This window comes from Nomascus leucogenys, chromosome 11, assembly GCF_006542625.1.
Source record: "Nomascus leucogenys isolate Asia chromosome 11, Asia_NLE_v1, whole genome shotgun sequence".
In the NCBI taxonomy this organism is placed as follows: domain Eukaryota; kingdom Metazoa; phylum Chordata; class Mammalia; order Primates; family Hylobatidae; genus Nomascus; species Nomascus leucogenys.
The window spans coordinates 53,429,982-53,457,200 of NC_044391.1; the positions used below are offsets into that span (position 1 = coordinate 53,429,982).

Below are 27,219 nucleotides of genomic sequence, written 5' to 3' on the forward strand. Positions count from 1 at the left end.
AATAGCAAAGCTCCAGACTGTCCGCAGCCCCGGCCGCTCACAGATGAAGGGTCCCGGGGCCTAGGACGCAGCCCCGAGCGGGAAGCTCCAGCGGGCCGTGAAGAGGCCGAGTCGAGAGCCCGGAGGCGCGCGGGGGTGGGCGCTGCAGCCGCGGGTTGTTTATCTGGAGTACGGAGGGGAGGGGGGAGCCTGGAAACCGCCCCGTGTCCCATTTCCTCCTCTTGTTTTCGCTCCGGATTCTCCATGTTGGACCCAAACTGAGGAGCCCGGAGCTGCCGCTGGGGGATCGGGGCCGGGGGCACCCGGGGGAGCCGCTGCCCGGGCCGCCCGCCCTCTGTACAGGCCGCCTCCCTTCCCGGTCCGGGGAGGAAACGAGAGGGGGGATGTGAACAGCTGTGGAAGTCGGAGTCTCGGGAGCCGGAGCGGGCCCCCGCCCAGGCCCCCCAGCCCAGCCCAGCCCGCGCGCCCGCCCGTCCTCCCGCCCAGCCAGCCCGGGCCCGCGGGATTGTTAGATGGAACACGGCTCCATCATCACCCAGGCGCGGAGGGAAGACGCCCTGGTGCTCACCAAGCAAGGTAGGGGCAGCAACTTCCCAAAACTTTGCGTCGCCCCCGGGCGCGGAGGGGGCTAGCACAGCCCCGAACCCAGGTCTCGGCCCTTGACCTCCCGGGCTTAGAGCCAGCGATCCCGACTGATCCCTCCGGTTCATCCGCCCCCGCATCCCGGCTGGCACTCAGACCTCCGTGGGGGCTGCACGGGGCCCGGGATCCCGGCGCCCGAAGGGAAAGGGCGTCTTCGGCGCAGCTGTCACCCTGTCCCCCAACCCCTCCCCCCGGGGCTGAGAGACGGAGGGGTCGCTCTCGAAGCACTGGGCCACTCCGCGTCCACCCCCTCCGGAGTTGGGGGTGGGGTCGTCACTTTCCTTCGCCGCGCGCGGCTGCCCCGGGATCGCGGGGAGGGGTTAGGAAGGTGACGGAAGGACCCCCAGGTGGAACGGAGCCGGGACGAGTCCAGCACTTCCAGGCCCCCCCAAGCCCGAGGTCGTTCCAGCAGCTAGCTGGCGGTGACGGCGTCCGGCGGGACTTGGGACCAAGTTCACCTCTTGGAGGCGGGGGCGGTCGCGGTGGGGGAGGGGCCCGGGCCCTGGCACACCAGACGTGGCGGGTTCCCGGCTCAGCACGGGCCCCGGGACCTTGGCGGCGCCGGGCTCCCGCCCGGCTGCCTCTGGCCAGTTTCGCTGAGCAAACAAGCCCGACCCGGAGGCCCGGCCAGAGCCCCTCCCTGCCCGGTGCGCTCCCCCGGGGACGCCGCTGCACACACAGAGCCGCGTTTGTTTAGCCCGGGAGCGGTGTCTCTGGTTACATAATTCGCCGGATGGCATCAGACCCGGCGTGGTTCTGAATCGCGCAGCGAAAAAGTGCGAGTTCTCTGTGGGCAGCGGCTGGCGGCCCCCGCCTTCCAGAGTGTCAGGTGGAGGCGCGAGGGGGCCCGCAGGCCCTCGCGGGGGTGAGGCGGAGGCCGAGGCCTCTCCCGGGGCGGGAGAAAGCTGGGGCCCGAGGGTGGAACCTCTTAGTTTGGTCGCAGTGGGGGACTCGAAACTCTTTCCCCCTCCGCCACGTTCTTCTTCTGGCCTTGAGGAATGTGTCCAAAATAGCGGCAGAATTTCCGCGGGGTGTAAGGACGAGTGTGGCGTTTCTCTGGAGAGGCCCCGGAGGCTGGGGCGGGGGCTGGCTCCTGGGGCCGAATCCGGAGCGCTCCCTCCCCTCCTCCACAGAGCGCGAGGGGCCGGTGCTGCAGTTGAACACACTGAGGCCTAGAGCCTGGTGGGCAGCCAGCTTCGGGGCCTCGTGCGCCCCACGTCTCCCCGTTTGGCAACAGTCAGCAGGTCACTAATTCCTGGGGTTCACGTTCCAAGGAGCTCCCCCAACTTCCCTAGGGGCAAAGCTGCTGAGTTGGTGGTGTCAGCCTCTCCCAAATTCCCTCGGTGGAACGAGAGGAGCTGGGAGGGGGGGAGGGGGGCAGTGTGTTCCTCTTGCATCACTGGCCGGACTTTAAATAAGCCTGCCCTGAGAAGGGATGAGCCTTGCCTACTCAGATCCCAGCCCCCGAGAAGGCTCCGGCCTCCCTGACCTCGGTGTTGCCATGATTTCTGCTCTCCTGGCTGCATCACTAACCAGGCTGTGACCCAGGCAGCAACTTCACCGCCTCTGCTGGCTGCTCAACTGTGCTGACGGCTGAAAAAGGAAGGGAGGCTGCGTGTGTTTATAGCTCACTCCTGACTCTTCCCCACTCCCTTCTTATCCCAGGAAAAGACCCTAAGAGCCAGCCAGAGGGGAAGAAACCTAGATGTGGGGGGATTCAAGAGGGGGCAGTGGTGATGAGTAGGGGGAGGAGCCCTGTGCTTCCCCACTAGGTCTTCCTCTCTTGCAGGGACTCGGGAGTGTGCCTTGGGCATCGTGGGGCCACGCAAGGAGTAAGGGAAAACTGGACTGCGCCGGGGCGTCTTAGAAATCAGAGCTGGAAGTTTCATCCACCAGGGTGAATGGCAAGCTACAGAATAGATAACAGCAGAAAGCAAAGCAACTGGCTTGACAGTGTTAAGTTGCTGGTGTTGGATTTTCTTGGAGTTAATGTTTCTCCTTTTTTGTGTGTGGTTTAAGCCAGCAGCCACTGGGTCTCTCCCTCCCCATGTAATTTTTTATTTTAATTGAGATGGAGTCTTACTGTGTTGCCCAGGCTAGAGTGCAGTGGCGCAATCTCGGCTCACTGCACCCTCCGCCTCCCAAATTCAAGCGATTCTCCTGCCTCAGCCTCCCAAGTAGCTGGGATTACAGGCGCGCGCCATCACGCGCGGCTAATTTTTTTGTATTTTTAGTAGAGACAGGGGTTTCGCGAGTTGCCCAGGCTGGTCTCGACTCCTGAGGTGATCAGCCCTTTTCGGCCTCCCAAAGTGCTGGGATTACAGGCGTGAGCCACCGCGGCCCGGCCCCTCCCCATGTAATTTGATTCCATTCCAGAGAAGGCATACTTTCTTCCTGGGCTGCTTAGGCACCCAGCAACCACTAAACCAACTTTGAGTCCCACATCATTTACAAACAAAACCTACATCTTCAAAACAAAACAAAAAAAACAAAAGCTGGGGGACTGGGGAAGCAGATGTTTTAATTAGCTCCTTTTGGAGTTCCTCCTTCTCCCCACTCCTTCCTCTTCACAACATCCCATCTCCATGCCTTGCCTGCCTTTGGAAAAAGGGGAAGAAGGAATGTGAGGTACTTATTATTAATAAGTAAATTTCTGGAAAGAAAGAAATTGCTCCTAGCTTGGGTGGCTATTTAGTGAAGTTACTTGCCATTGCAGATTTTTTTTTTTCTTTTTTAGCATTCTGTTCTCTGAGGTTTAGGGCTGTCTGGGTGTGTTGATGATTCAAAAGTAATTACAGTAGGGGAAGTAGAACAAAGTTGCTGAAAGCATTGATGATAAAAGCACCAAAATTGGATCATCTTCCCAGACAGATGGGTGAAATGGCTTTCTGGTACAGCAAGGACAGGATTGTGTGTAACATCAAAAAGAAAAAAGAAATGTTAATATCAGCTTGGCAAGAATGGCTGTTTATTGCAGCTCTATGTGAGATCGTCACCCCATTGCTAAGAGGTTGTGACCTTGGCTTTGGGATTAGATGGGGAAAAGCCAAGGAAACAAGACCCACACTGTAACTTCCCAACCTGAAATGAGACCTGGTGGAAGCAGCCTCTTCCGGAGCTCTCAGTGACCCACACGCCTTTTGGAGGAATCAGAGATTTTTTTGTTGTCCGTGAATCCTGATGCCCCTTCCTCTCGATGATGCCTTGGATTACCTTCTCACATGCCGAACTGGACAGGTTCTGATAGCTAATCGCAAGGATTCTTCTGAGAAACTGACCATCCCTGAAAATTATGATGTGGCAAGTTTTCAGGATGGCTAGCTCTTTCTTTTGTTATCCGCTTAAGGGAGAAGTTCTGCCTTATTCCCTCAAGAAGTTGTTCAGACACCCTTCACTGTAGATGTAGCCAAGCCTTTAACTTGAAAAGCTTAGACATGAATCTTTCTGGAGCTTCCTTCCATAGCTTGCTATGCGGCGGGGCGGGAAGCCTGCATGTTTATAGCTGGCTCCTCCTCCTGCCCTGCTGGTGCCTCTCACCTTCCTTTGCCTACCCTGGGTCTTGGCCTCTTTGTGCTCTCACAGTGACTGCTGAGGCTCCCTCCTGCATCTCCTTTGGAGTTTTTCCCCCATCTTCGGGTAAGGGTTGGAGCCTGCGTGGTGACTTAAGCTTGTGTTTGCTCCTGCCCCCAAAATCGCAGAGGAGTGCTGATAAATCAGCAACAAAGTTTGTAAATGCCTAACATCTGGGGCTGGGGGTTTGCAGTTGACTCGCAGAGCTTTCCACTGAGCAGCACTGGAATTGCTGTGAAAAATCCCTCGGAGGATGGCAGAGGTGGGTGGGGGTGTTCCTTTGTCCTCTCTTCTCAACCGTAGAGGCCTTAAAGAAACTGGGTAGCAGAGAGGTGTCATTTCATCCTCTCCATGGGACCTTCCAAATCCCTTATCATGGATTTTGTTAAAATGGTAAATACTAAAGAAGTCACATTTCTAGCCAACGTGAATTGATGCTCCCAACCTAACTGTGGAGAATTAAAGTGTTTGTAAATAAGCATGGGAAAGAAAGACAATATGTAAATATATATGGGATTGTGTGTGTATGTGTATACATATCAATACATAGCTTCCCTTCCTCTTCTTCCAATTTTTTTTTTTCTGCTAGCTTTTGGGTAATTTGGGGTATTGTCTTTTATTCCCATCATGGTAAGTTTGGTTCTTAGATTGGATAAAGTGGGACCAGAGTCGGGGATGGTGGTTAAAGTTTTCATTGTTACATCAAAGCATTGTTTCTGGAGCAAAATTGCTTCAGGCCTGGGTTCAGATCCCTTCTTTTCCTGTTTGCAATGAGACTTGATAAATCACTTTAGTATTCTGAGTAACTTATCTATAAAATAGTAATAATGATATCTAACCTTCTATTATACCTGGTACTTAGTAGGTGCTTGATAAATATTAATGTCCTCCTTTTTTACATAGTGAGACTACTCTGTTCACCCTCCTCCATTCCCCCAAGGACACAGTGTAAACAGCACGTAGTCTTGTGGGTTTTATTTTTCAAGACAGGTGGCCGGGGGTCAGAGGGGACACTGACTGTGGGGGCTTGGGCCTTCTGGAAGGATCAACCTCTGAGGCTTACAAACAGCCTTGCTGCACAGACCCCTTCTTTGTGTCATGTGACTCGGGATGTGATTTGTTATCTGCCTGGGCTTTGGGACTTTGGCCATTCTGTCTGGTGCCTGGGCATCTGAGGGTGGGAGAAGGCCAGGCATGTGCCCCCTGTGAGTCTCTAAAGTCTAAACTTCTTTAGAGTTCTCAAATATGGATATAACGAATATTCAAGACAACTGTATGCCACATTCTCTCACTGTTTGCTTTGAGAGTTAATGAATTCAGAGAGATTGAGGTTGCTTTTAGGTAATTTTAATAAGAGGGGGGAAAAGAAAATGGGATTTGAAGAGAAATAGATGTTCTTAAGCTATTTGTTTGCTGCTGTGGTTTTGGGGTACAACATTGAGAAAGTAAAAAAGCAGCATTGATCTGCTTTTCATCTTGTCTTAGTCTGGCCAGCTCTGGGAAGCATGGAATTAACTCGCTTGTCTTGGGGACGTGGGATTGGGTGTGGCCCTGACATATTTCCCTCACTCTTCTGAAATGGAGGAGTAGTTCTGAACTGGGATGCAGATGAGCATATTAACATGCAAATCTTACAAAGAAACTACTAGAAATTAAAGTGGATAAGTCGACTTCTTAAAACTGGAAGCATCTCTGGACCAGAGACCAAATAGAATGGAGTTTCTTTGTCTGGCAAAATGCCCAGCCCTTCAGGTCTGAGTATGCCTGCACCAGGATCTGTTATCACAGGGTAATCCAGTGAGCACCACAGCCTCCCTCTAGGCAAAAGTGTGTATGCCCTGTTTTATGTTAGCTATTCTAGGAGTTAGCCTTGAACCTGATCTCTGAGTGGATCTGACATTTCCATTTCTCTCCTAGGTGCTCTAGTCCTCCCCCCACCCCCATCCCCCCAAATCAGACTTTGCTCTTACTCTCTTTTTATTCTATACCTTCTTTTATTTCTTGCCACAGCTTTTTCCATCCTCTTGAATTTGCACTTTCCCACCTGCACTGTTCCCAGGGAACAAATATGGCCCCAATCCCAGTGAGAGCCAAGCAGACTCATGGAAAGGCTCAAATTGCCTGCAGAAGGCTTCTTGGATAGTAGATCCCAGCTTTTCTGTTCCCGCAGCAGAATAGAGCTAGGACCCCTCTTTCACAGGAACAGGGGCCTGCAGGTAGAGACAGCAGACCCAGTTTTCTGACTCATGTCACATAGAACTACCCCTAGAGAAGAAAACCTGATCCTGGGCATGAGTCCTCCAAGGCTTGCAGAAACACTGAGCCAGTCAGGTATGGTGAGGAGAGGGGCCAAGGGGACTTTGGCCGAATTGCCTTCTAGCCCTGGGTTAGTCAGAGACCCTGGCAACCTTTAGATGTTGGCTCTCAGCCAGGGACACACATCAGAGTCTCCTGTGACACTTGCTAAAAATACAGACCCCCCACCTGGGATCTACTGAATCAGCGCATGGGCAGGTGGGTCAGGCATGCATGTGTTCCAAATGCTCCTTGTGGCTCTGACAGGTGCCCCTGGAGAAGAGCCAGGTAGGCACAGCAGTGGCCCCAACTGCCTGTTTTGCCCCGAGCAGGAAAATTCCTCTTGGTGGTCCAGTTTTACTATATGTTAAAGATCTGTGGCTCTTCAAGGGGAGTCCTAAAGTTTTCAGAGTAAATGGGCAGAGTAATGATCCATCCTTGTTTGCCCAGTAATGGTTACAGCCAATATTTATAGGGTACTTGCCACAGGCAGGGTCCTATTCCTAGCATTTTATATCTAGTATCTCACTTAGTTCTCCTGACAACTTTTCCTTTCCAATAAGAGGAATTAACCTCACCTTACAGATAAGGAAAACTTTCACAGGGAGAGGGAAGGACTTTGCCCAAGGGTACATGGCTAGTGTCAGCCAGACATTTGCATTGTCTGGCATTTCACTTTTTAGAGTGCCTTTGAGTTCATGCTTCAGGTGCATGTTTCAGGTGAAGCCACCTTTTAAGGGACCATGCAGGGGAAACCTTTCCAGATTGGCTTATGAGGAAACTGAACCCCAGAGAATTGTGCCCTAGCAAGACCACGGAACTGTTGAGAAGCTGAACTGGAGCAAGAGCTGGGTTTCCTGACTTCTAGATCAGTGTTTCTCAAGTGGACTCACCTGTACGGCTTGGCGGGTCCTAGGTGAAGCTGAGGGGTGTCAGGGGAGCAGGAGAATGTCCCTGGAGATGGGTGCCTCCCTGGCAGACTACTTCCATTCCTTCTGCAGAGGCCAGCCACATGGAGGAGGAACTGGTTGGCCAGCCTCAATGAGTGTGTATGTGTGTGTGCGACTGATTGTTTTTTTGTGGAGTCCCGGAAAACATCATTTCCGGTTTGGCCCTGTTACTACCTCTGAAATGAGGTCACCATTGAATAAGTTAAAAGAAATCTGTATGGTCCCTTTAATGTGAACATTTTGAGATGGAGACTGAGGTAAGAGTATGAAAGTACTCTGCACTTAATGAGTAGCCGTTGACACTTACAAAGCTTTTGTTAGGACCAGGACACTCCCTGAGCCCCCTGGAATTCTGACCCTGAGAAATAGGTAGTCTTCCCATTTTGCAGATGAAGAAACTGAGGCCCATGGCTGCACATGGCAGAGCCTAGATTCGAACTCAAGTCTGGGTGCCTTGTGTCACCACTGTATTGTTCCCTAGTCAGAACAGATACCCTTGCTTTCTCCTGTGTCCTCACTGCTTTCTGCAGCTCACGTTTGTATCAACCGAAAGCAGGCCTACATACCTGGAAGGGAAAGAAGCAGTGGATTCTTCCTAGGCTTCAACTATATCTAAGCATTCTAGGAGTCAAGGGCACAGCACCAAGACAGGAACTTGAAACACTCACTGAGAGGATGTCTGTGTGTAGCCCCTCCCACAGGGGCTTATTCTACACCTCCTTAGGGGGAAGGAGAGGTAACTCCAGGTGGGCAAGTGTGGTTTCCAGTCCCTCACAATGATACCTTTGCTCTGGCTGGTGCCACATAGGGCAGGGTCTCCTGCTGAGGCAGGGGCAGGATCCAGTCCTTTGAGTTTTCTTGGATGGCATCTCAGGCTTGTCCCTGCTGCCCTGTGGGCTATTAGATCACTTCCTGACATCCCCCAAGAGCCCTCTGGAGTGGGGCCTGCAGAGCTGAGCCTGCAGCTGACTTGTCTATGAGGAAATGCCTCCTCTGTCTCTGGTCCAGGATCTACTACTTCTGGAGGCCCATCCCAACCCAGCACGTTTTTAAAGTATGTTGGAGCTGCCCAGGAGGGTGCTTTGGCAATACCTGCTTTAGAGGCTGATTCTGAAATCAGCATGCTTTAGAACTTGCCAGAAATCCCCTGCTCCCAAAACTGAGTCCTCTTACCTCTCTAGCTGAGGTCAGAGAACAGATCGCTGAAGGGGCAGAGACAAGAAAGGATGTGAGCTGTGACCCTTGCCCCACAGGTGGCATTAAGGACTCAGGTCTGAAAGAAGAGACAGCCATGTAGGGAGCTCTCCTGCCCAGGGAAAGGGAACTAATGGAGACACTGGCTTAGGTAGAGCTGCCCCAGTTGCTGGTGCAGGGAGGGCACCAGCATACAACATGCTGGTATGGGCCAAACAGCATGGCTAAAACTGCTTTTTGATTTTTTTATTTTATTTATTTATTTTTTTCGAGACAGAGTTTCGCTCTGTCCCCCAGGCTGGAGTGCAATGGTGTGATCTCGGCTCACTGCAACCTCTGCCTCTTGGGTTCAAGTGATTCTTGTGCCTCAGCCTCCGGAGTAGCTGGGATTACAGGAGCTCACTACCACATCCTGCTAATTTTTGCATTTTTAGTAAAGATGGGGTTTCACCATATTGGCCATGCTGGTCTCGAACTTCTGACCTTAAGTGATCCCCACCGCCTTTGCCTCCCAAAGTGTAAAACTGCTTTTTTCAAAAAATGCCCATGCAGTTAGATTCACAGTACTTTTTGGAACTTTGGGAGCCGGTGCTAAGCTGGGTCCGGCCCTGCCTTGCTTGTTAGCTGTAGAGAACAGTGTCAGTGGCCGGGCATGAAAGCAGTACAGCCTCCCCATTGTTTGCATTCTTTTGTGTGTGGGGGCTGTCTAGGCATCTCACCCTCTTTTGTTCCCTGCCGACTCACCTGCTGGTCCCAGGAGCTCTTCCGTCCACCTGGCACTTTAGGGCATGTCCATAGCCAAGGAACAGATGCCCCTTGCAGAGGACCTGGGAGGACTTCTCTCCATGGGGGAGTCCCAGTCAAATGTGTCTTGGCTGCAGGGTTCAGGCAGCCGTCCAAGAAGGGCCGGAAATGCTCCAAATACTCTCCTTCCCCCAATAGCTGAAAGGAGGGAGGCCCCTCAGAGGGGCCATTTTATAGTGATAGCTAGGCTAAGGCTAAGTCCTTTGCTGTGGGGGATGGGAGGTGGTGGGGAAGGAAGTACTTCTGGGGATGAACCAAAAAAGAAAGCAACTTTCTACATGAATGGGCTTGTTAAAATCTGATTGCCTCAGAGGTTACCTTCTGCCGAATCCCAGGCAGATGTGTGAGGAGTTCCTTTGCTGGGACACAAAGCTGTGTTGTTGACAAAAGTGGTATCTGGACCTGACCTTCAGGAGAAGATTAAAAACAGTGTTGCCCTGGTCACTCTGGTCTTCATTTGTGTGTATGTGTGCACGTGTTCATGTGTTTGTACATGCACATTTTTTTTTTTTTTTTTTTTTTTAGACAAAATCTCACTCCGTCACCCAGGGTGGAGTGCAGTGGTGCAATCACGGCTCACCGCAGCCTCGAACTCCTGGGCTCCGGTGATTCTCCTACTTCAGCCTGCCAAGCTGGGACTACAGGTGAACCTGGCTAGTTTTTTTGGTAGAACAGGATTTTGCCATGTTGCTCAGGCTGGTCTTGAACTCCTGGGCTGTAGTGATCCAGCCGGCCCGGCCTCCCAAAGTGCTGGGATTACAGGCTTGAGCCACCTCCCCCGGCCCATGCATAGGGGCAAATAGTGTCCTCACCTGGTACTTCTTGAGGGTAGTGGGGGTGAATACCAGGGGAGACGGCGATTTTTGTCTTAAGTGAAACAGTCTTACTTGCTTTTGTTTTTCACAGAATACCCAGTCAGGGAGTTTGTGAGCTGGAAAACAAATTTTGTTGTGGACTGGGGAGAAGGTATAGGGGCTGTTTCGACTTTCTGAAACCTGCTCATGATCAGAGCTCTCAGGCATCTTTCCCTCATCTTCTTGGGCTTCATCCACATGATGATGGTGGGAGGGCTCCTGGTCTGTTGCTGGCCTCCTGGAATGAGGCCCATGATGTTGCCATTTAGTAGTCATCTCCCCTTGGATAATTAATTAAAACAAGCACAGCATTTAGCTTTAGAGTTCGCACAGTGCCTTACTCTGTAACTTCATTTATCCCTTCAGTCCTGAGTGAGGGCTTGCTCTTATCCCAATTTATGGATGAGGAAACTAAGGCTCCAAAAGGCTGTGTGGCTGAGTCAGTAACTGGCAGAGCCTGGACCCCAGCCCTAATGATCCTCAGTGGGGGCATACTCCTCACATACCCTCTTCTCCTCACACCCCGCCTCAGTAGGAAGCCTCGCAGCAGTGAGCTGGACGGCTGGCCTGGCTTTTATGTCTTCAGCCACCAGCTCACTTTCTTCTTAAGCCAGAGCTGCTTCCCTCATTGGGTCTGTGCTAGTCCTCTCAGACATCTAGCCCCAAACCAAGTGTTTGGGGCAGGGAAAGCAGAAGCACATCTGCATCTGGGCAGGAGAGGAGGGCTGGGTGTCCACAGAGGGTAGCAGGGAATGAAGGAGGGAGAGAAGCTCGTAGTGGGGCTACATGGCATCCGCTGGAGTCCTGCCCTCCCTGGTTGGGGAAACCATGTGCAATGAATTTCCTGTGGGGGCCAGGCATGATGGCTCACGCCTGTAATCCTAGCACTTTGGGAGGATGAGGCAGGAGGATTGCTTGAGCCCAGGAGTTCGAGGCCAGCCTGGGCAACATAGTGAGACCCCATCCCCTTTTTTTTTTTTTGAGATGGATTTTCGCTCTTGTTGCCCAGGCTGGAGTGCAATGGTGTGATCTTGGCTCACCGCAACCTCCGCCTTCTGGGTTCAAGCAATTCTGCCTCAGCCTCCCAAGTAGCTGGGATTACAGGCATGCGCCACCACACCTGGCTAATTTTGTATTTTTAGTAGAGACGGGGTTTCTTTCTTTTTCTTTTTTTTTTTTTTTTTTTGAGAAGGAGTTTTGCTTTTGTTGCCCAGGCTGGAGTGCAATGGCATGATCTCCAGCTCACCGTAACCTCTGCCTCCCGGGTTCAAACAATTCTCCTGCCTCAGCCTCCCGAGTAGCTGGGATTATAGGCATGTGCCACCATACCTGGCTAATTTTGTATTTTTAGTAGAGACGGGGTTTCTCCATGTTGGTCAGGGTGGTCTCGAACTCCCAATCTCAGGTGATCCGCCTGCCTCGGCCTCCCAAAGTGCTGAGATTACAGGCGTGAGCCACCACTCCCGGCTGAGACAGGGTTTCTCCACGTTGGTCAGGCTGGTTTCAAACTCCCAACCTCAGGAGATCCGCCCACCTCGGCCTCCCAAAGTGCTGGGATTACAGGCATGAGCCACCATGCCCGGCCTCTGTTTTTTTTTGTTTGTTTGTTTGTTTTTTAAAGAAGGAAATCCCTGTGGGCCTATAAATCCTCTTGTGCCCAGTGTTCCTCTCCTGGAAAGGCAGGCTGTGCCCCTCCCCATCACACACACATGGGTAGGGGTTGGCCTGCACCTGGCTGTCAGGGACACAATGCTGAGTGCTGGCTGAAAGGAGCCATGTGAAAGGCTCTTTGACACAAGTTTCAGATCCCTCTCTGAACTCTGTGGTTCCCTCACCCTTAAACCCAAGGAACAATGCAGGTCTTGGACCAAAGCTCCTGGCTCCAACCCCTCCTTCCTCCTCTGCCCCATTGTCATCTTGATCCCCCAGAGGTATCTGCTGGTCAGAGCAGGTGCAGGCAGGGGTGGGGGTGGATTCCCTGGAGTGGAATCCCAGAGCCTTGTGCTGTTTTACCCCTTCCAACTTTGACATCCTGCCCAAGAAAACCTGGGGCAAGGGGTAGGGGCTAGACCCCAGACTGGTCCTTTACCAGCTCATCCTAGAGAGGCAGAGAGCAAAAGTTCCCAAGAAGACTGTAGTCCTAGCTACTTGGGAGGCTGAGGTAGGAGGATTGCCTCAGCCTGGGACATCGAGGCTGCAGTGACCCATGATTGTACCACTGCACTTCAGCTTGGGCAACAGAATGAGACTCTTATCTTAGAAAAAAAAAAAGTTTTCCAGAAGAGACCTTGAGAGTGCCCCTACACCTCCCATTTGTTGCATGAGTAAATGTGTATGAGACCCTATACAGGGTAATGGTTAAGAGCCTGGGCTCTGGGTTCAGGCAGATCTAAGTTCAAATCCTGGCTCTGCTGTCATACTACCTGCATGACCGTGAGCCAGGTTACTTAACCTCTCCATGCTTTAGTTTCTCTTCTGTAAAGTGGGGAACTAGTGCCTACCAAAGTGTTAATAGTAAGGATTAAATGAGGTAATGATGTCAAGTGTCTAACGCAGACGTGGCACATCCTTGATGCTCAGTAAACGTGGTGGTGGCCTAGAAAGACTCAGTGGCTTGCCTCGGGGGCCCAGCTCCCTTAGTGCTCACCTTCCTCTCCTCACGTAAAGCAGGCTTCTCTATCTAACTCTTCTGGGCTGTTGCAAACTAGTGGAGGCTTCCACAGGTCCTAGCTCTGCAGACGTGACAGGCCCTGGAGGCCCCTGGAATCATTCACTCAGCCAGTCAAAGTTACTGAGCACCTGGTACGCAGAGGGTCACGGAGGCTGATGAATGCACTGGGTTGGGGCCACTGTAGACCTTGCAGGGAGGCAGTCATGCTGGGAGAGGCTTGATGCATTCTGATGAATTCTCTGGAGTAGTATTTAGAAAGGAAAGGAGGACAGCCAGCCTGGAAAAGGATGGAGGGAAGCAGGGCCCCATCAAGGGAGTGGGGAATGAGGGATGCCTGAGGTATTGACCTTGCTGTTGTGGGTCTGAGGTACTCTGCTTCAAGCTCCTGCCCTCAAGGTCAATGCATTTGTGGTCTCAGAGGCCCAGGGGCTGCCGGCCACATTGTGTTTTTGAGAAGACCCTCATCCCCTGCAGAGTCCAAGCTCCCTCCCCATCTAGGACTGAGGCGCTTCTGCCTGTTGGGCTCCCTGCAGCGGGCGCAAGCCAGGCCTTTCCGTGCCCCCAGCCAGCTGCCCCTTTCACCCCCCCAACCTCTCAGGATTACTCAGCCTTCACAGCGTCTGTCACTAAGATGCTGAGTGCATTCCTGACGGCCTCTCTTCAGGAAAAGCCCAGGCTGTGTGGCCTTTTAAAAAAGGCTCTGTGCCCGGGTTAAGCCTCTGATTGTGGTTCTGCATGAAGAAACCATAAACCAAAGGGAAAGCAATGGTTCAGCTTTGGTCTTGGAGCTTTGTGTCGGCGTCTGCCCTGAGTTCCTGAGCTTAGAATTTAATGTGAGCTATACAGGCAGGTGGGGAAGCTGTCCTTTCCCTCCAATTTCAGCATAGAAATAGGGAAAGTCCAAGGAACCTCTGTCTTGCTGTCTTTTCTTTTTTTCTTTTCCTTTTTTTTTTTTTTTTTTTTTTTTGTGAGCCAGAGTCTCGCTCTGTTGCCCAGGCTAGAGTGCAGTGGCTCGATCTCAGCTCACTGTAACCTCTGCCTCCCGGGTTCAAGTGATTCTCCTGCCTCAGCATCCCAAGTAGCTGGGACTACAGGTGTGTGCCACTACGCCCGGCTACTTTTTGTATTTTTAGTAGAGACGGTGTTTTACCATGTCGGCCAGGCTGGTCTCGAACTCCTGACCTCAGGCGATCCGCCCACCTCGGCCTTCCAAAGTGCTGGGATTACAGGTGTGAGCCACCACGACCGCCCTGTCTTTTCATTTTAAATTTGAGATGAGGTCTTGCTATGTTGCCCGGGCTGGTGTTGAACTTCTGAGCTTGAGCAGTCCTCCTATATGAGCCACTGTGCTCAGCTCATCCTGGTCTCTTTGAGTGCTGGGCTCTGCTGAATTTTTTCTCCTTGATAAAGGGCTCTGGGGGATGTCCCCAGCACAACTTCATGACAAAATCCCTGTCCCTGGAAATCTTGGTTCCTTTTCCAGAGCCAGGAGCTTGAAAGTGATGTCCAGGCGTTCAGGCTAATTGCTGGAAAGGCCGTCATTTTCTAAAAGGTTTCCAATGGCCATACCAATGTTAAGGAATCTGGCCTAACCCAGGGGGGAGAGAGCGAGCGCACGCGCGCAAGCTCTGGACTGGCCAACTGGGGAGGCTGAGCCTGCACCTGCAGGAAGTCCTCTGCCTTTCTGTTGAGGCAGAGCTGAGTCCCTTATCCTAGGGGTGATGCTGACTGTACTTGTCCACCTGCTGTGTAAAGGCCATTTTCTCATCCTTGGTCCTGGGGAATAGTTTGATCTTTCCCCGCTCCTCTCCAGGGGGTACTGGCAGCCCAGTAACTGGATGTTAAATGGCTCTCCCATTAACCACTGCTGCAAGGGCCACTTTGGTACATTTTCTGGGTGTTTTGCTCCTGGGTAGCCCCTACCACATTGTCGTCTTCTTCCCTTCATCTCTGTCCCAAGGAACAACACAGGGCAGTTTGTCCTTCACGGTACATTCTGCTTTCGTTTCTTTTCCCCACAAAGACAAAGGCATTTCCAGCATCCATTTTCCTGCACAGTAGTTTGCCCTGTGCTTTAAACTGGAATGGCTTGGGTTTAATCATTAGGCCCATCTCCTGCTCAGGCTCTGGGAAACTCCGGACCCTCTGGAGTAGAGACCTGGGACCAAGGACCATTCTGAGTGGTTGTGCAGCGCCACCTCCTGGCCACAGTGCCCATTGTATCTTTCCACTCTTGCTCAACAGTCATCAGAAAAGTTCATCTATAGCAAAAGGAACTTGCAAAAGATAACCTTTTTTTTGAGACGAGTCTTGCTGTGTCGGCCAGGCTGGAGTGCAGTGGCATGATCTCGGCTCACTGCGACCTCCACCTCCCGGGTTCAAGCAGTTCTCCTGCCTCAGCCTCCCAAGTAGCTGGGATTACAAGCGCGTGCCACACGCATGGCTGTTTTGTATTTTTAGTAGAGACAGGGTTTCACCATGTGGGCCAGGCTGGTTTCAAACTCCTGACCTCAAGTGATCCACCTGCCTCGGCCTCCCAAAGTGCTGGGATTACAGGTGTGAGCCACTACACCTGGCACAAAAGATATTCTTAAGTCCATTTCTAGTTGATCCTGTAATGCTCATAAATTATTTATTTATTTATTTATTTTTGTATCTGCTTGGCCTTTCTGGGGATGTCTTGCCAAGTCTCCTATTAAAATGACTTTGTGGCCAGGCATGGTGGCTCACGCCTGTAATCCCAGCACTTTGGGAGGCCGAGGTGGGCGGATCACCTGAGATCAGGAGTTCAAGACCAGCCTGACCAACGTGGAGACACCCCATCTCTACTAAAAGTACAAAATTAGCCAGGCGTGGTGGTGCATGGCTGTAACCCCAGCTACTCAGGAGGCTGAGGCAGGAGAATCACTTCAACCCAGGAGGTGGAGGTTGTGGTGAGCCGAGATCATGCCATTGCACTCCAGCCTGGGCAACAAGAGCAAAACTCCATCTCAAAAAAAATAAATAAATAAAATCAATAAAAATAAAATGACTTTGTTTCCACCGCCCAAATTATCAAGGTAGGACTAAGCAGCTGCAGTCCAGAAGCAAGGCTATCAGCCTAGAACCTGAGGCTGCGAATGTGTGTTCTAAGGGGCTAATCCGTGGTTATCTGTGTTTTACCAATTAGGCTCCCCATCCTTGAGGGGAGGGGGCCTTAAAGAGAGCTGCTGGAGTGGAGGAGGGAGACAAGGCTGAGAACAAAAAGTGTAGTTTCTTCCTTGGGGCTGGGGCTGCTCTGGAGTTCCTAGTCTCTTGTTTCTAGCCTGAAGTTTTGTTTATTTGTTTGTTTGTTTGTTTTTGAGACGGAGTCTCACTCTGTCGCCCAGGCTGGAATGCAGTGGCACAATCTCGGCTCACTGCAAGCTCCGCCTCCTGGGTTCATGCCATTCCCTTGCCTCAGCCTCCCAAGTAGCTGGGACTACAGGTGCCCACCACCTCACCTGGCTAATTTTTTTTATTTTTAGTAGAGACGGGGTTTCACCGTGTTAGCCAGGATGGTCTCCATCTCCTGACCGCGTGAGCCACCGCGCCCGGCCTCTAGCCTGAAGTTTTTAGGCAAATTGGGCTCAGTTCTGCCTCCACTAACCCAGTATCCAGGGAAGGTGATGCTGAACAGAACTACAGCTCCACTAACTCAAAGGGGACCAGGTTTCTCCATTGTCTGGAACTGATGGTCTTCCTGGGAATTGATGTTAGGGAGGATTTTTGTCTTTGTGAATTAATTTTGAGTGTGCTGCAGCTGGAGCAGCAGAACACCTTGATTCTATGCCTGGCCCCATCTTCCCCCATGGAATGAAGAACAAATGCTCTGTAGCTCAGGTCTCCCAAGCCAGAGAATGGGGATTCCTGACATTCCTGCTTTAAAGAGAAAAGGCTGGAATAAACATGTACGTTTGACATTAACTGTATGTGGTTGTTGACCAGCTGCATACTGTGTGCCCTAGTAGAGCTTACAAACTAGAAGAGCTATGGGTATGGTAGTATCTGTGGACAGAAACTCATGTCCCTAGAGCTAAAGCCTCTGTCATTCTCTCCACCCTAGGCCTGGTCTCCAAGTCCTCTCCTAAGAAGCCTCGTGGACGTAACATCTTCAAGGCCCTTTTCTGCTGTTTTCGCGCCCAGCATGTTGGCCAATCAAGTTCCTCCACTGAGCTTGCCGCGTATAAGGAGGAAGCAAACACCATTGCTAAGGTAGGTGGGTCGGGGTGGTAAGATGCCAGCAATGAAGGGACTGTTAGTGGGAGATCCCCACAGACTATGGCAACCAGACAAGGAAGCTTTGCCTGAGGTTGCAAAGATTTCTGGCTGCGAGGGGGCCCTTCCTCCATCCTTCCATAAGTAGTTCATTTCCTTTCTGTTCCTTCCCATTTGCGGTGTGGGCCATTCAAATGTCACTATGGTTTCTGAGGGCCCCTGTGATCCTGATCCTTCCAGGTTCCGGGAACTAGGCAAGGTGCTTTGCATGTATTGTCTCATGTGATCCAGCCAGCAGCCCTGTAAGGAGATCACAGGATTCACACTTTGCAGATACGGATTGATGTAGAGGGTTTATGTGGCACCTGAAGAGTTCATGGTTAATAAATTGTAGTGTCAGGATTTGAACTTAGATTTCTCTGGCTCTAAAGCCTGTGCTGTTGTTCTCAACTGCAAAGCTAACTTCCAAGTTACCTGACTTACAGGGAACCAAAGAATTGAAACTCTACCATGCTGTTAATAACTCCTGTCAGCAATTCTCTCCTGTACTCATGCAAGGCATTTGGGATTTTGTGGGTATTTTTTATATGTCTAGTATTTCACAGGTGGGGCCAGCCCCAACCAACAAAAATTATTCTGCCCCAAAAGCCAGTGGTACTTCTGAAACACTGAGGTCTGGTTGTCCTTTTTTTTTCTCAAGACCAGGCTGAAGACATACATCAGTGAAAAATCACTGCATTTTGCAGTAGGGGAAATGGTTAAATAAAATACAACATGACAGTATTAATGAGTGATTAGCTTTTACAGAGTTCACAATAACATGGAGAAGTATTGAGTGGTAACATTAAGTAAAAAGGTAGAGTGTATAATTATATAGGATTCTGGAAAAAGTCTGCTGACACAGATTTGAAGGCAGTACACTGAGTGCCACATTGTTTATCTAAGTGCTAGGATTTTAATTTTTCTTCAAAGTTTTCATTAAGAACACTTAAAACCATAACTTTTTTTTTTTTGAGATGGAGTTTCGCTCTTGTTGCTCAGGCTGGAGTGCAATGGCGCAATCTCGGCTCACTGCAACCTCCGCCTCCCGGGTTCAAGCGATTCTCCTGCCTCAGTCTCCCGAGTAGCTGGGATTACAGACATGTGCAACCACGCCCGGCTAATTTTGTATTTTTAGTAGAGATGGAGTTTCTCCATGTTGATCAGGCTGGTCTCGAACTCCTGACCTCAGGTGATCTGCCCGCCTCGGCCTCCCAAAGTGCTGGGATTACAGGCGTGAGCCACTGCGCCCGGCAGTCATAACATTTTATTAGCAAAAATGGGGGTGAGGGGCTTGCTGATCTCTCTGCACTCCCTCCCCTCACATTTTGGGTACCCACAGTGTGGCTTACTTGATGTTTTATAGGGCTTGTTCCCCCATATAACCCCTAAGGAGGGCATGGAAAACAACATGTTCTCAAGGAGAAGCCTGAGTTTAAGGACTTAGGGAGAGTTTGCCACTGTGAGGAATTCAGACTTTGGTTCTGCCTCTGACTCTGTGTCCCTGAATCAGTTACTTGAGTTCCCTGTTCCTCACTTTGTCCAGTTGAGGGGCAGCGACACCTGAGAACAGGGACACTTGTCTTCTCCATCCATCATCAGGCCTAATGTGGAAAGGAAGCTCTAGCCTTTCCCTTTTCCTGCCCCACTCCTAGGAAAAGTCACTTTGACATGGTAGGAGCTTCGAGGTGGCTGGGTCTGGGGCAGAAAGTTGCCCTCCAGGCTTAAGACAGAAGCAGTGGGTTTGGATGGGGTGGGAAAAGCGGTGAGATGGCGCTGACCACCTCCTTCTCTTCCTCAGTCGGATCTGCTCCAGTGTCTCCAGTACCAGTTCTACCAGGTACGTGACTCTGGCCTGGTAAGTACTCACAAGGCAGGACCCTGTGATCCCTGCCAGCTCCACGGGCAGGGGGATGTGCATAGTCCTCGGTGCCTGGCCAGCCACCTCCCTGACCTGGGAAGCCATTTGTTCCCCATGCTTGTTGAGGGCCTGCTATGTGCAAGGCATTAGATTTTCGGGGACAGCTGGTGCTCCATGCCCTCTTCCCACAGCTGCTGTCCATCCCACACCTGCCCTGGCCACCACCTCCAATGTCCAGATCACTTAATAGTTCCACTGGGAGGCTGAAACCAAGGAAAACTCCACCTCCTTTCTTCCTGGCCTTTAAGTGGTGCCTATCCTGGGTTGGTGATTGTGTCTCCACAAAGAGCCCAGCTCTTCCCATAGTTATGCCAAGGGGTACAATTGGGCTTTCTTGGTGGGCAGATCTCAGCAACCTGGCTTGGTTTTAGATCCCAGGGACCTGCCTGCTCCCAGAGGTGACAGAGGAAGATCAAGGAAGGATCTGTGTGGTCATTGACCTCGATGAAACCCTTGTGCATAGCTCCTTTAAGGTAACTCAACGTCTGGAACTCTTCCTGCCTTTATCTTGGGCCCTCTTGTGAATCTGACAACAGATGTGTAAGGCAGCCTAAAGGTGAGGACAGAAGAGTGATTAGAAGGGAAAAGGCCAGGCCTCCAGCATTTTGGCCACCCTGGTGTCAAGGTATCTAGAGGCCCCACTGAAGAATGTTGAGTAGGAACCCTGTGTGTTCCACCGGGGCTGCTATCTCCAGTCACTCCCAACAGGCTGCATCTGCCCCCGAGCCACATAGCACAGAGAGCCAGCCACGAGGGCTCTGTACAGGGCAGGCCGAAAAGAGTGGTTGAATCACCTTTGGCCCTTGCCCCTGCTTGTCTCCTCAGGAAACTCAGGCCCCAAAACTCTCAGCCCAGGTAGAATTTGTCAGAGTCAGGGTGCTAAAGAGTAGGGAAAACCAGAATGGGATGTCACATCTTGAACTAGGGTGAGAACCCCTTAATGAGGTGGCCAGAGGCACTTCCAGGAGTCTCTAAGACCTGTTTCTCCCCACCCACCTAGGGGTATGGTGGGGGCCTCATGTTTCCCTGCCACCATGCTGACAGCATTAACTTTTCTGCCTTCCAGCCAATCAACAATGCTGACTTCATAGTGCCTATAGAGATTGAGGGGACCACTCACCAGGTGAGCTGCCAGCCAGACCATACCCAGCCCAGAGGGTGGGGGGGTCTGCCTTCTGCCCCACCCGTATTGGGGTCCTCCACCCGTCTCAGGGCTTGGGTTCTGTCAGTTGATCCCTTTCCTATAACTCCAGCCTCCCCTTTTTATTGGTATCTTTCATACTCAAGGCTTTCTCATCTTAGAAAGAGTTTCAGCCCCATATCCCCCCCAGCTGTCTCCCTTGTTTCCTCTTTGCAACCAAGCTGTTTAAAAGATTAGTTTACATTTTATTTAATAATAATAATAGCTGTTGTTTGTTAACCACCATCCCCTCATGTGGCCAGCACTGTTACATGATTTATTACATTTCTCTGTTCCTTAAGAAAGGTATCTATACCGGTTAAGATACCTTAACCAGGTATCTCTTTGCCTGTAACAGGCAGGGAAGTCAGTAGTAACCATTTTCTCTGCCTGGAATGCCCTCTTGCCCATGCTCCCCCCGCCACCCCCACTGTGAATAGCTAGTGACTTTCTTCCTCCCCAGCCCAGACAGCTCCTCTGTGAAGCCTTCTCTGACTGCCTTACCTGGGGCCCTCCATTGGATTCTGCCTGAGGAAATGCTCTGTGTGTGTCTGTCAATGTAAGAGCACTCAAATCTCAACGGACCAGGCTCCAGCCTGCAGCCCAGGCAGTCCTGGGTTAAGGATCATGTGACACTGCTAGTGAAAGACCATTTACTCAGCTTGCTTGCCCAGAAGGCCTGCCATGCCCAGCGCCAGGCCCTGGTCAGGACTAGGCTTGGTCCAGCAGCCCTTTTACAGTCCAGCTGAGGGTATAGGGATGTGCTAAACCCTTGTAGAAAAGATGAAGGCATATTTTCAAACAGCTATACACTGTGAACTCCTGGCTAACAAGGAAGGGTAGGAATAATTTTTAAAAGGAATGAGATTAAAATGAGGGAGCACTACCTGCCCAAGGTGGGTGAAAGGATGCCAGACTTGATGAAAGCTGGGATGAGGAAGGGGCTTGTTGGAGGTCGAAGGAATGGCAGGCTAACAGAAGCTAAGTTGTGGCTGCCTAGAACAGAGGGTCCCTGCAGAGCTCCGAGGGGTCTGGTGAGTTGGTGGCCAGTTCAGGCCTACTCTAGCAGGGAGAGTCACGGCAGGCTGACTCTCTTTGAGCTCGGGAGTAATGGGGTAAAGGAGCTTTGGGAGTCAGGTGCCATGGCTTACACCTGTCATCCCAACACTCTGGGAGGCCGAGGCAGGAGGAATGCCTGAGCCCACAAGTTGAGCCCACAAGTTCACAACCAGCCTGGCCTCACATAGCAAGACCCTATCTCTAAAAAAATAAGTAAATAAAGAAAAGATAAAGGACCTTTTTGGAAATGGTTCTAGTAGCAGCTGTGTAGGCTAGAGTCATGGAAGCAATAGAATGCAGACCGATGAGGGGTCAGGTAGCCAAAGGACTTGCCAAAATGTGCAAGAGCGTTAAGGTGGACACAGGTGTTAAGGGTGGCTGGCAGAAGCAAGCACAAAATCGGGTGCAGAGCAAGACTCAGCAGGGTGTCTGTCTAGTCTGTGGTCATTGAGGGGAAAAAGTCACTTCTCCCTGGTGCACTTCATTACCTAATCGTGACCTGGACAGACTGTCCTGTCGGAGCCAAGGACAGAAAGCTCCCATAGAGGCTGTGGCTGGATTCAAGTAATCCAGGATAGGCTGTTTCCATCTGTGAGGCCTATTCTTGATTACTTGTTTCTGGAGGCAGCTGATGGTCCGCCGCCGGAAACAGATGGCTCCTAGGACATGGTGTATGCGCTTCTTCCTGAGCCAGGTTGAGGTTGGGACCACTGATCCATTGGAAGCCTGGTGAGGGGGTGCAGCCAGTTCTCCGGGTCTGTGGGATCTCAGGGCCGCAGGCTTCCAGCCAGGTAGCCCAGGAGGCTGGGCTGCAGGGGTTGAGAGCTCCTTGCTGCTCTCTGTGTAACTGGTGAAGGTACCCAGTACTGCAAAGCTTCATCACAGGGACGCCTCCAACAGGCTGCTCTGCTCTTCCTCAGGTGTATGTGCTCAAGAGGCCTTATGTGGATGAGTTCCTGAGACGCATGGGGGAACTCTTTGAATGTGTTCTCTTCACTGCCAGCCTGGCCAAGGTAACTAGGGGTGACAGGGAAGAACCAGGAGTGGGTGTGGTGGCCACAGGGGTAGTCCAGCAGCTCCCATTTGGTCCCTAGGGTTACACAGGAGGACCAGGACTGTATCCAAACTAAGGCATCTTCTCTCCTCCTAGTATGCCGACCCTGTGACAGACCTGCTGGACCGGTGTGGGGTGTTCCGGGCCCGCCTATTCCGCGAGTCTTGCGTGTTCCACCAGGGCTGCTACGTCAAGGACCTCAGCCGCCTGGGGAGGGACCTGAGGAAGACCCTCATCCTGGACAACTCGCCTGCTTCTTACATATTCCACCCTGAGAATGCAGTGAGTGCTCCTGATGCGTCTCCACGGTAGGGATTGGGAGAGGAAGCAGACTGGAACTGTGGGCTCCACCAGAGAAGTACACCCCTCCAGGAAGACCCAGCCACCCTCTAGGGCTCTGAGGCAAGGGAGGGGGAAGCGGCAGTCGGGAGATTGACACCACATCTTCCCCCTACCAGGTGCCTGTGCAGTCCTGGTTTGATGACATGGCAGACACTGAGTTGCTGAACCTGATCCCAATCTTTGAGGAGCTGAGCGGAGCAGAGGACGTCTACACCAGCCTTGGACAGCTGCGGGCCCCTTAGCCTGCCCTGCTTCCAAGCGACGGCCATCCCAGTAGGGGACTTTCCCACACTGTGCCTTTATGATCAGCGTGACAGAGTAGAAGCTGGAGTGCCTCACCACACGGCCCGGAAACAATGAGAAATAATTGGAAAGAGCTTTAGGACAGCTTAGATGCCGAGTGGGCGAATGCCAGACCGATACCCAGAGCTACCTGCCGCCAACTTGTTGAGATGTGTGTTTGACTGTGAGAGAGTGTGTGTTTGTGTGTATATTTTGCCATGAACTGTGGCCCCCGCGTGTAGTGTTTCAGTGGGGGAGAAGCTGAAAGACCAAGACTCTAACCAAGTTAGCTTGTCTCCTCTCCTGTCACCCTAAGAGCCACTGAGTTGTGTAGGGATGAAGACTATTGAAGGCTCCATTGCCAAACCATGGCCTTTCCTCAGTGGTGTAAGGCCTATGCCAAGGATAAAGGAAGGGTATGCCTTTGGGTACTCCAGGCACACACCTTTCTGAAATCCTTCTCCAGCCAGCTGCTGCAGACAAAGGATTACATTTCTGGGAAGATGAGGACTTGTTTCCAGACCAGCACCCAGTGGCCATCAGGTCTTGTGGCCCAAAGCTATGCTTGCCTCCGGCTGAGTGCCTGGGATGGGCCCTTTCTATGTCTCCCCAAGGCTGGGGTGCTGAGCCTGCCTTCCTCACCACCTAGCCATAGTCTCGAACCTGTGGGGAAGGAGGTTTTCTCCCTGCCCTGGAAGAGGACAGATAACTGATTTCCGTTCTTTTGACTCTGTTTTAAAATTCTCTTTCTAAACACGGAGTGTTGGGCCTGGTTTGTTTCTGACAAATTTACAGTCCTGGGCCTGTGATGAATGTCGGCGGCGCTGGGGTTGCAGGGAAAAGACAAATCCTCAAAGCGTGGACATGTGTGTCCCCGTGGCTTGTGGATCAGCTGAGCTCGGGATCATTTCCATAAGTCTGCTCTTCAGGGATTCTCTGCTGGTGCTGGTGCAAGGACTTCTGTTCCAAAGGCTGGGAAGAACTAAGCTGCCCCAGCCCCTCCCATTTCTTGGGCAGGGCTCTTTCCTGTTGTGTCTTCCCCCAGGGCCTGTCCTGTACCGAGCTCTGTCTGTTCCAGCCTTCATCCTTCCTGGCTGTTGCTTTTCCTCTTAAGGGCCTCAGAACTCTTGCTCTTCCTGGGCTGAGGGGGAATGAGTGTTCTTGCCATTTGCCAACCTAATGCGCATGCTTTCTGCCTCTGGTAACAGGAGTGAGCGAGCCCCTCAGACCTGCACTCTGGGTGTCTCCTGCTTTCAAAGGTTCTTAATAGTGAATGCTTTAAAATTAAAGACATCACGAAATGGAAGTTTTCCCAGGGTGGAAAACAAGAGGAAGTGCTGCTGTAATTGGGAGCACAAGGGGCCTCCCAAAAAGGAGCCCCACCTCAGCATCACTGCCTTAATCGTGGCCTCCCTGGGGTGGGTGGGGTTCTCTCCTCCCTCCCTCCCTCCTCCTGGGATGGGAGGGAGCTCCTATTCCCATCTCTGTGTTCCCTGGAGGCAGGTATCACAAAGCATTTGTGAATTGCTTTACGTGCAGGGACACCACCCACTCAGGACTCTTCCCCATCATCCCTTCCATTGCCACACCCTAGATCCAGCCTCAGGAACTAACAAGTTTTGAGAAAAGCAGGCGGTAGAGCAGCAGCTTGGTGCTCTCGGTGGTTGGCTGGCATTTTTCTCTAGTGTTGTGGTGCCACCTTCCCTCCTTGTCCCAAGGTTATAAGGCCTTGTCTTTCTCTTTGGAATCATAAAGTGGAACAGAGTCCCCAGAACTCGCGTGGCCATTTCCGCCAGCATCACTCCCCGGTGCCTGTGGGGTCCCGGTGTACCTAAAGGGAGAAGGGCCCCATGTGCTAGCCAGAAATATACTGTCTCTTGAGGGAAAGCAGCTCAGACTCTTAGAGCCAGCTGTGGCTTCAGACCCAAGGCCTGACCTAGGCTGCTATCCTAATATTGCAGGAAGGGCCTTTCTTCCAAGCCCCACCCTAAGGGTTAGCCCTTGGCCAAATCTTTTGCTGTCTGGGCCCAGCCAGGCTTTTCTGACTAAATAAGCAATAAGAGGCTCTAAGCTGACTGAGTTGCAAGGACCCTTTCCGCCCTCCCTTGGATCTCCATGTTTTTCCCGATGGAGGAAGAGCATATGCCACCCCCTTTCCTAACAGGCTTGTCCAAGTGCTTGGTGTGGGACCCATGACCAAAGCCCAGGATGGCTTGGTGGGAGTGTCCCTGCTGCATCTGCATGAAGCCCCTGTTTTCTAGGCCTCACTCCCATCAGAACCCTGCCTGCCCACCTGCAACTCCCCCACAGCAATGCCATTCCCACTTGCCCCAGAGAAGCTACTCAGCCAAACCTAGCCAGGGTCCATTCATGTGGACCAGAGCCAGCCTAGTCATTATTTGCTGTCAGGTTTCCAGTTTCACTGTGTGTTAGGGCGAGGGATGATTGTAAAATTTGCTCCTCAAAGGAATCAGGCCAGACTCAATTTTGGAGGGCAAGACAGGGAGAAGGCCGCTTCATCCCAGACTCTCTTCTAGGGCTTCCCACCATCAGCCCCTCCCACTTGAGACTGGTCTTTGGGAGGCAATAGGCCACCATGCCTGGTCAGCACCAATTCAAGCCATGCCAGGAATCTGCCTACCTGCCAGGTTCAGTTCTTTTAAGGTGCCTCTTCAGGGACACAGTGTGTCTCTCTGATTGGGCTTCTAAATCAAAAGCCTGATGTTCGTGTCCCTCTCATAGGGGGAGCTTTGGACACAGGACCAGTTTGGAAAAGGGTCAGGTAAGGGTTTCCACTCTGCACATTGTAGAGGGGACACTCTGTAGGCCCATGGGTCCCTTACTAGAGAGGTTGAGTGAATTTGCCTTCAGTTAACCTAGGACCTTCTGTTTAGCTTCCTCCTGCTTCCCAAAGATTTTAAGCATTTTGTAAATGTATAAACTCACCTCTGGTTAACAGTGGCCCAGACGCTGCTTTGTGCTAAAAGCATGGGAAATGTAAAGGCAGTCTTTCCCTGGGAAATGGATACTATTCTATTCTGCTGCCCCTACCTGTTCCTGAGGCCTCATTTAGAAAGAGAATCCCCTCAGAAGGCTGTCTGGCACCCAGTGTCCTAGCCAGGCCAAGTATATGAGAAAGGTAAGTCCATTTTCCCCTTCAGGTCCTCAGTGGATTACTTAACCACTGCTGTCCCTCGGTCCCTTTTTCCTAAACAGGGGTTTAGTTCTGTCTTTTTCTCCTTTTTCCTAAATGCTGGTAAATATCTACATTCGGCCAGGGAAGAGGAGGCCAGAGGTCAGGCCAGCTGCCCCATTCTTTTAACGTTGTAGGGCCTGCCCCTGGAGCGGACCCTCCTCTTTGGGCCTCGTGAGCTTTTTTGCTTATCATGTTCCATTTCGTGCCGCTTTCCCCCTTCAAGATGCCATTTGGAGGGTAGGGGATCTGCTTCCCACTGTGACTGGGCTATGGGATTCTGACTACCTTGCTTACAGATTCATGGTTTGATAAATTTGTTGTATTCAAAAACTTGAAATGCAGGACGCCATTAAGTGTCTGTTTATATTTTTGGAATATTTGTATTACTTACAATTAATTAATAAAAGTGGGTTTTAAAAACCTATCCAGGAATGTAAGCTGCCACTGACCTTCATTGGCCCTTAAGTGTTCACTGGGTCCATAGCAAGCACCGCCTTTCTTCTCGCAGCCCCTTCCATCATGAAGCAGCTGCACCCCCAGGCTGAGTGGGGTGTTGCACCCTCCGGGAGGCCAGCTGCAGATGCCACACAGGGCTTCCGCTCAAGGTTACACCAGTTCTGCTGTAATCAACCCCATTGCAGTCAGGTGCTTAGCACGCATATATGCTTGATGTCCTATTGACTTCTGGGCATGAACCAGAAGGCCTAAGGGAATGGAATCTTTTTTTTTTTTTTGAAATGGAGTCTTGCTCTGTTGCCCAGTCTGGAGTGCAATGGCACGATCTCGGCTCACTGCAACCTCCACCTCCCAGGTTCAAGCGATTCTCCTGCCTCAGCCTCCTGAGTAGCTGGGATTACAGGCGCCTGCCAGCAGACCCGGCTAATTTTTGTATTTTTAGTAGAGATGGGGTTTCACCATCTTGGCCAGGCT

At 51.6% G+C, this 27,219-nt stretch overlaps 1 protein-coding gene across 2 annotated transcripts; it reads left to right on the forward strand.

The window, feature by feature from the left end:
- Positions 1-208: 208 nt before the first annotated feature.
- Positions 209-26,721, forward strand: CTDSP2 (CTD small phosphatase 2). Of its 2 annotated transcripts, none has more exons than XM_003252739.3 (8): positions 209-576; positions 17,065-17,213; positions 19,057-19,095; positions 19,548-19,649; positions 20,243-20,299; positions 22,336-22,428; positions 22,566-22,751; positions 22,928-26,721. In XM_003252739.3, the coding sequence occupies exons 1-8, from the start codon at positions 513-515 to the stop codon at positions 23,051-23,053; spliced, it is 816 nt and encodes a 271-aa protein (XP_003252787.1). In that variant the 5' UTR covers positions 209-512; the 3' UTR covers positions 23,054-26,721. The 2 variants fall into 2 exon arrangements, with proteins under 2 accessions (XP_003252787.1, XP_030678184.1); XM_030822324.1 differs by having other exon boundaries at positions 224-576; positions 19,057-19,113; positions 22,928-23,850.
- Positions 26,722-27,219: the final 498 nt, after the last annotated feature.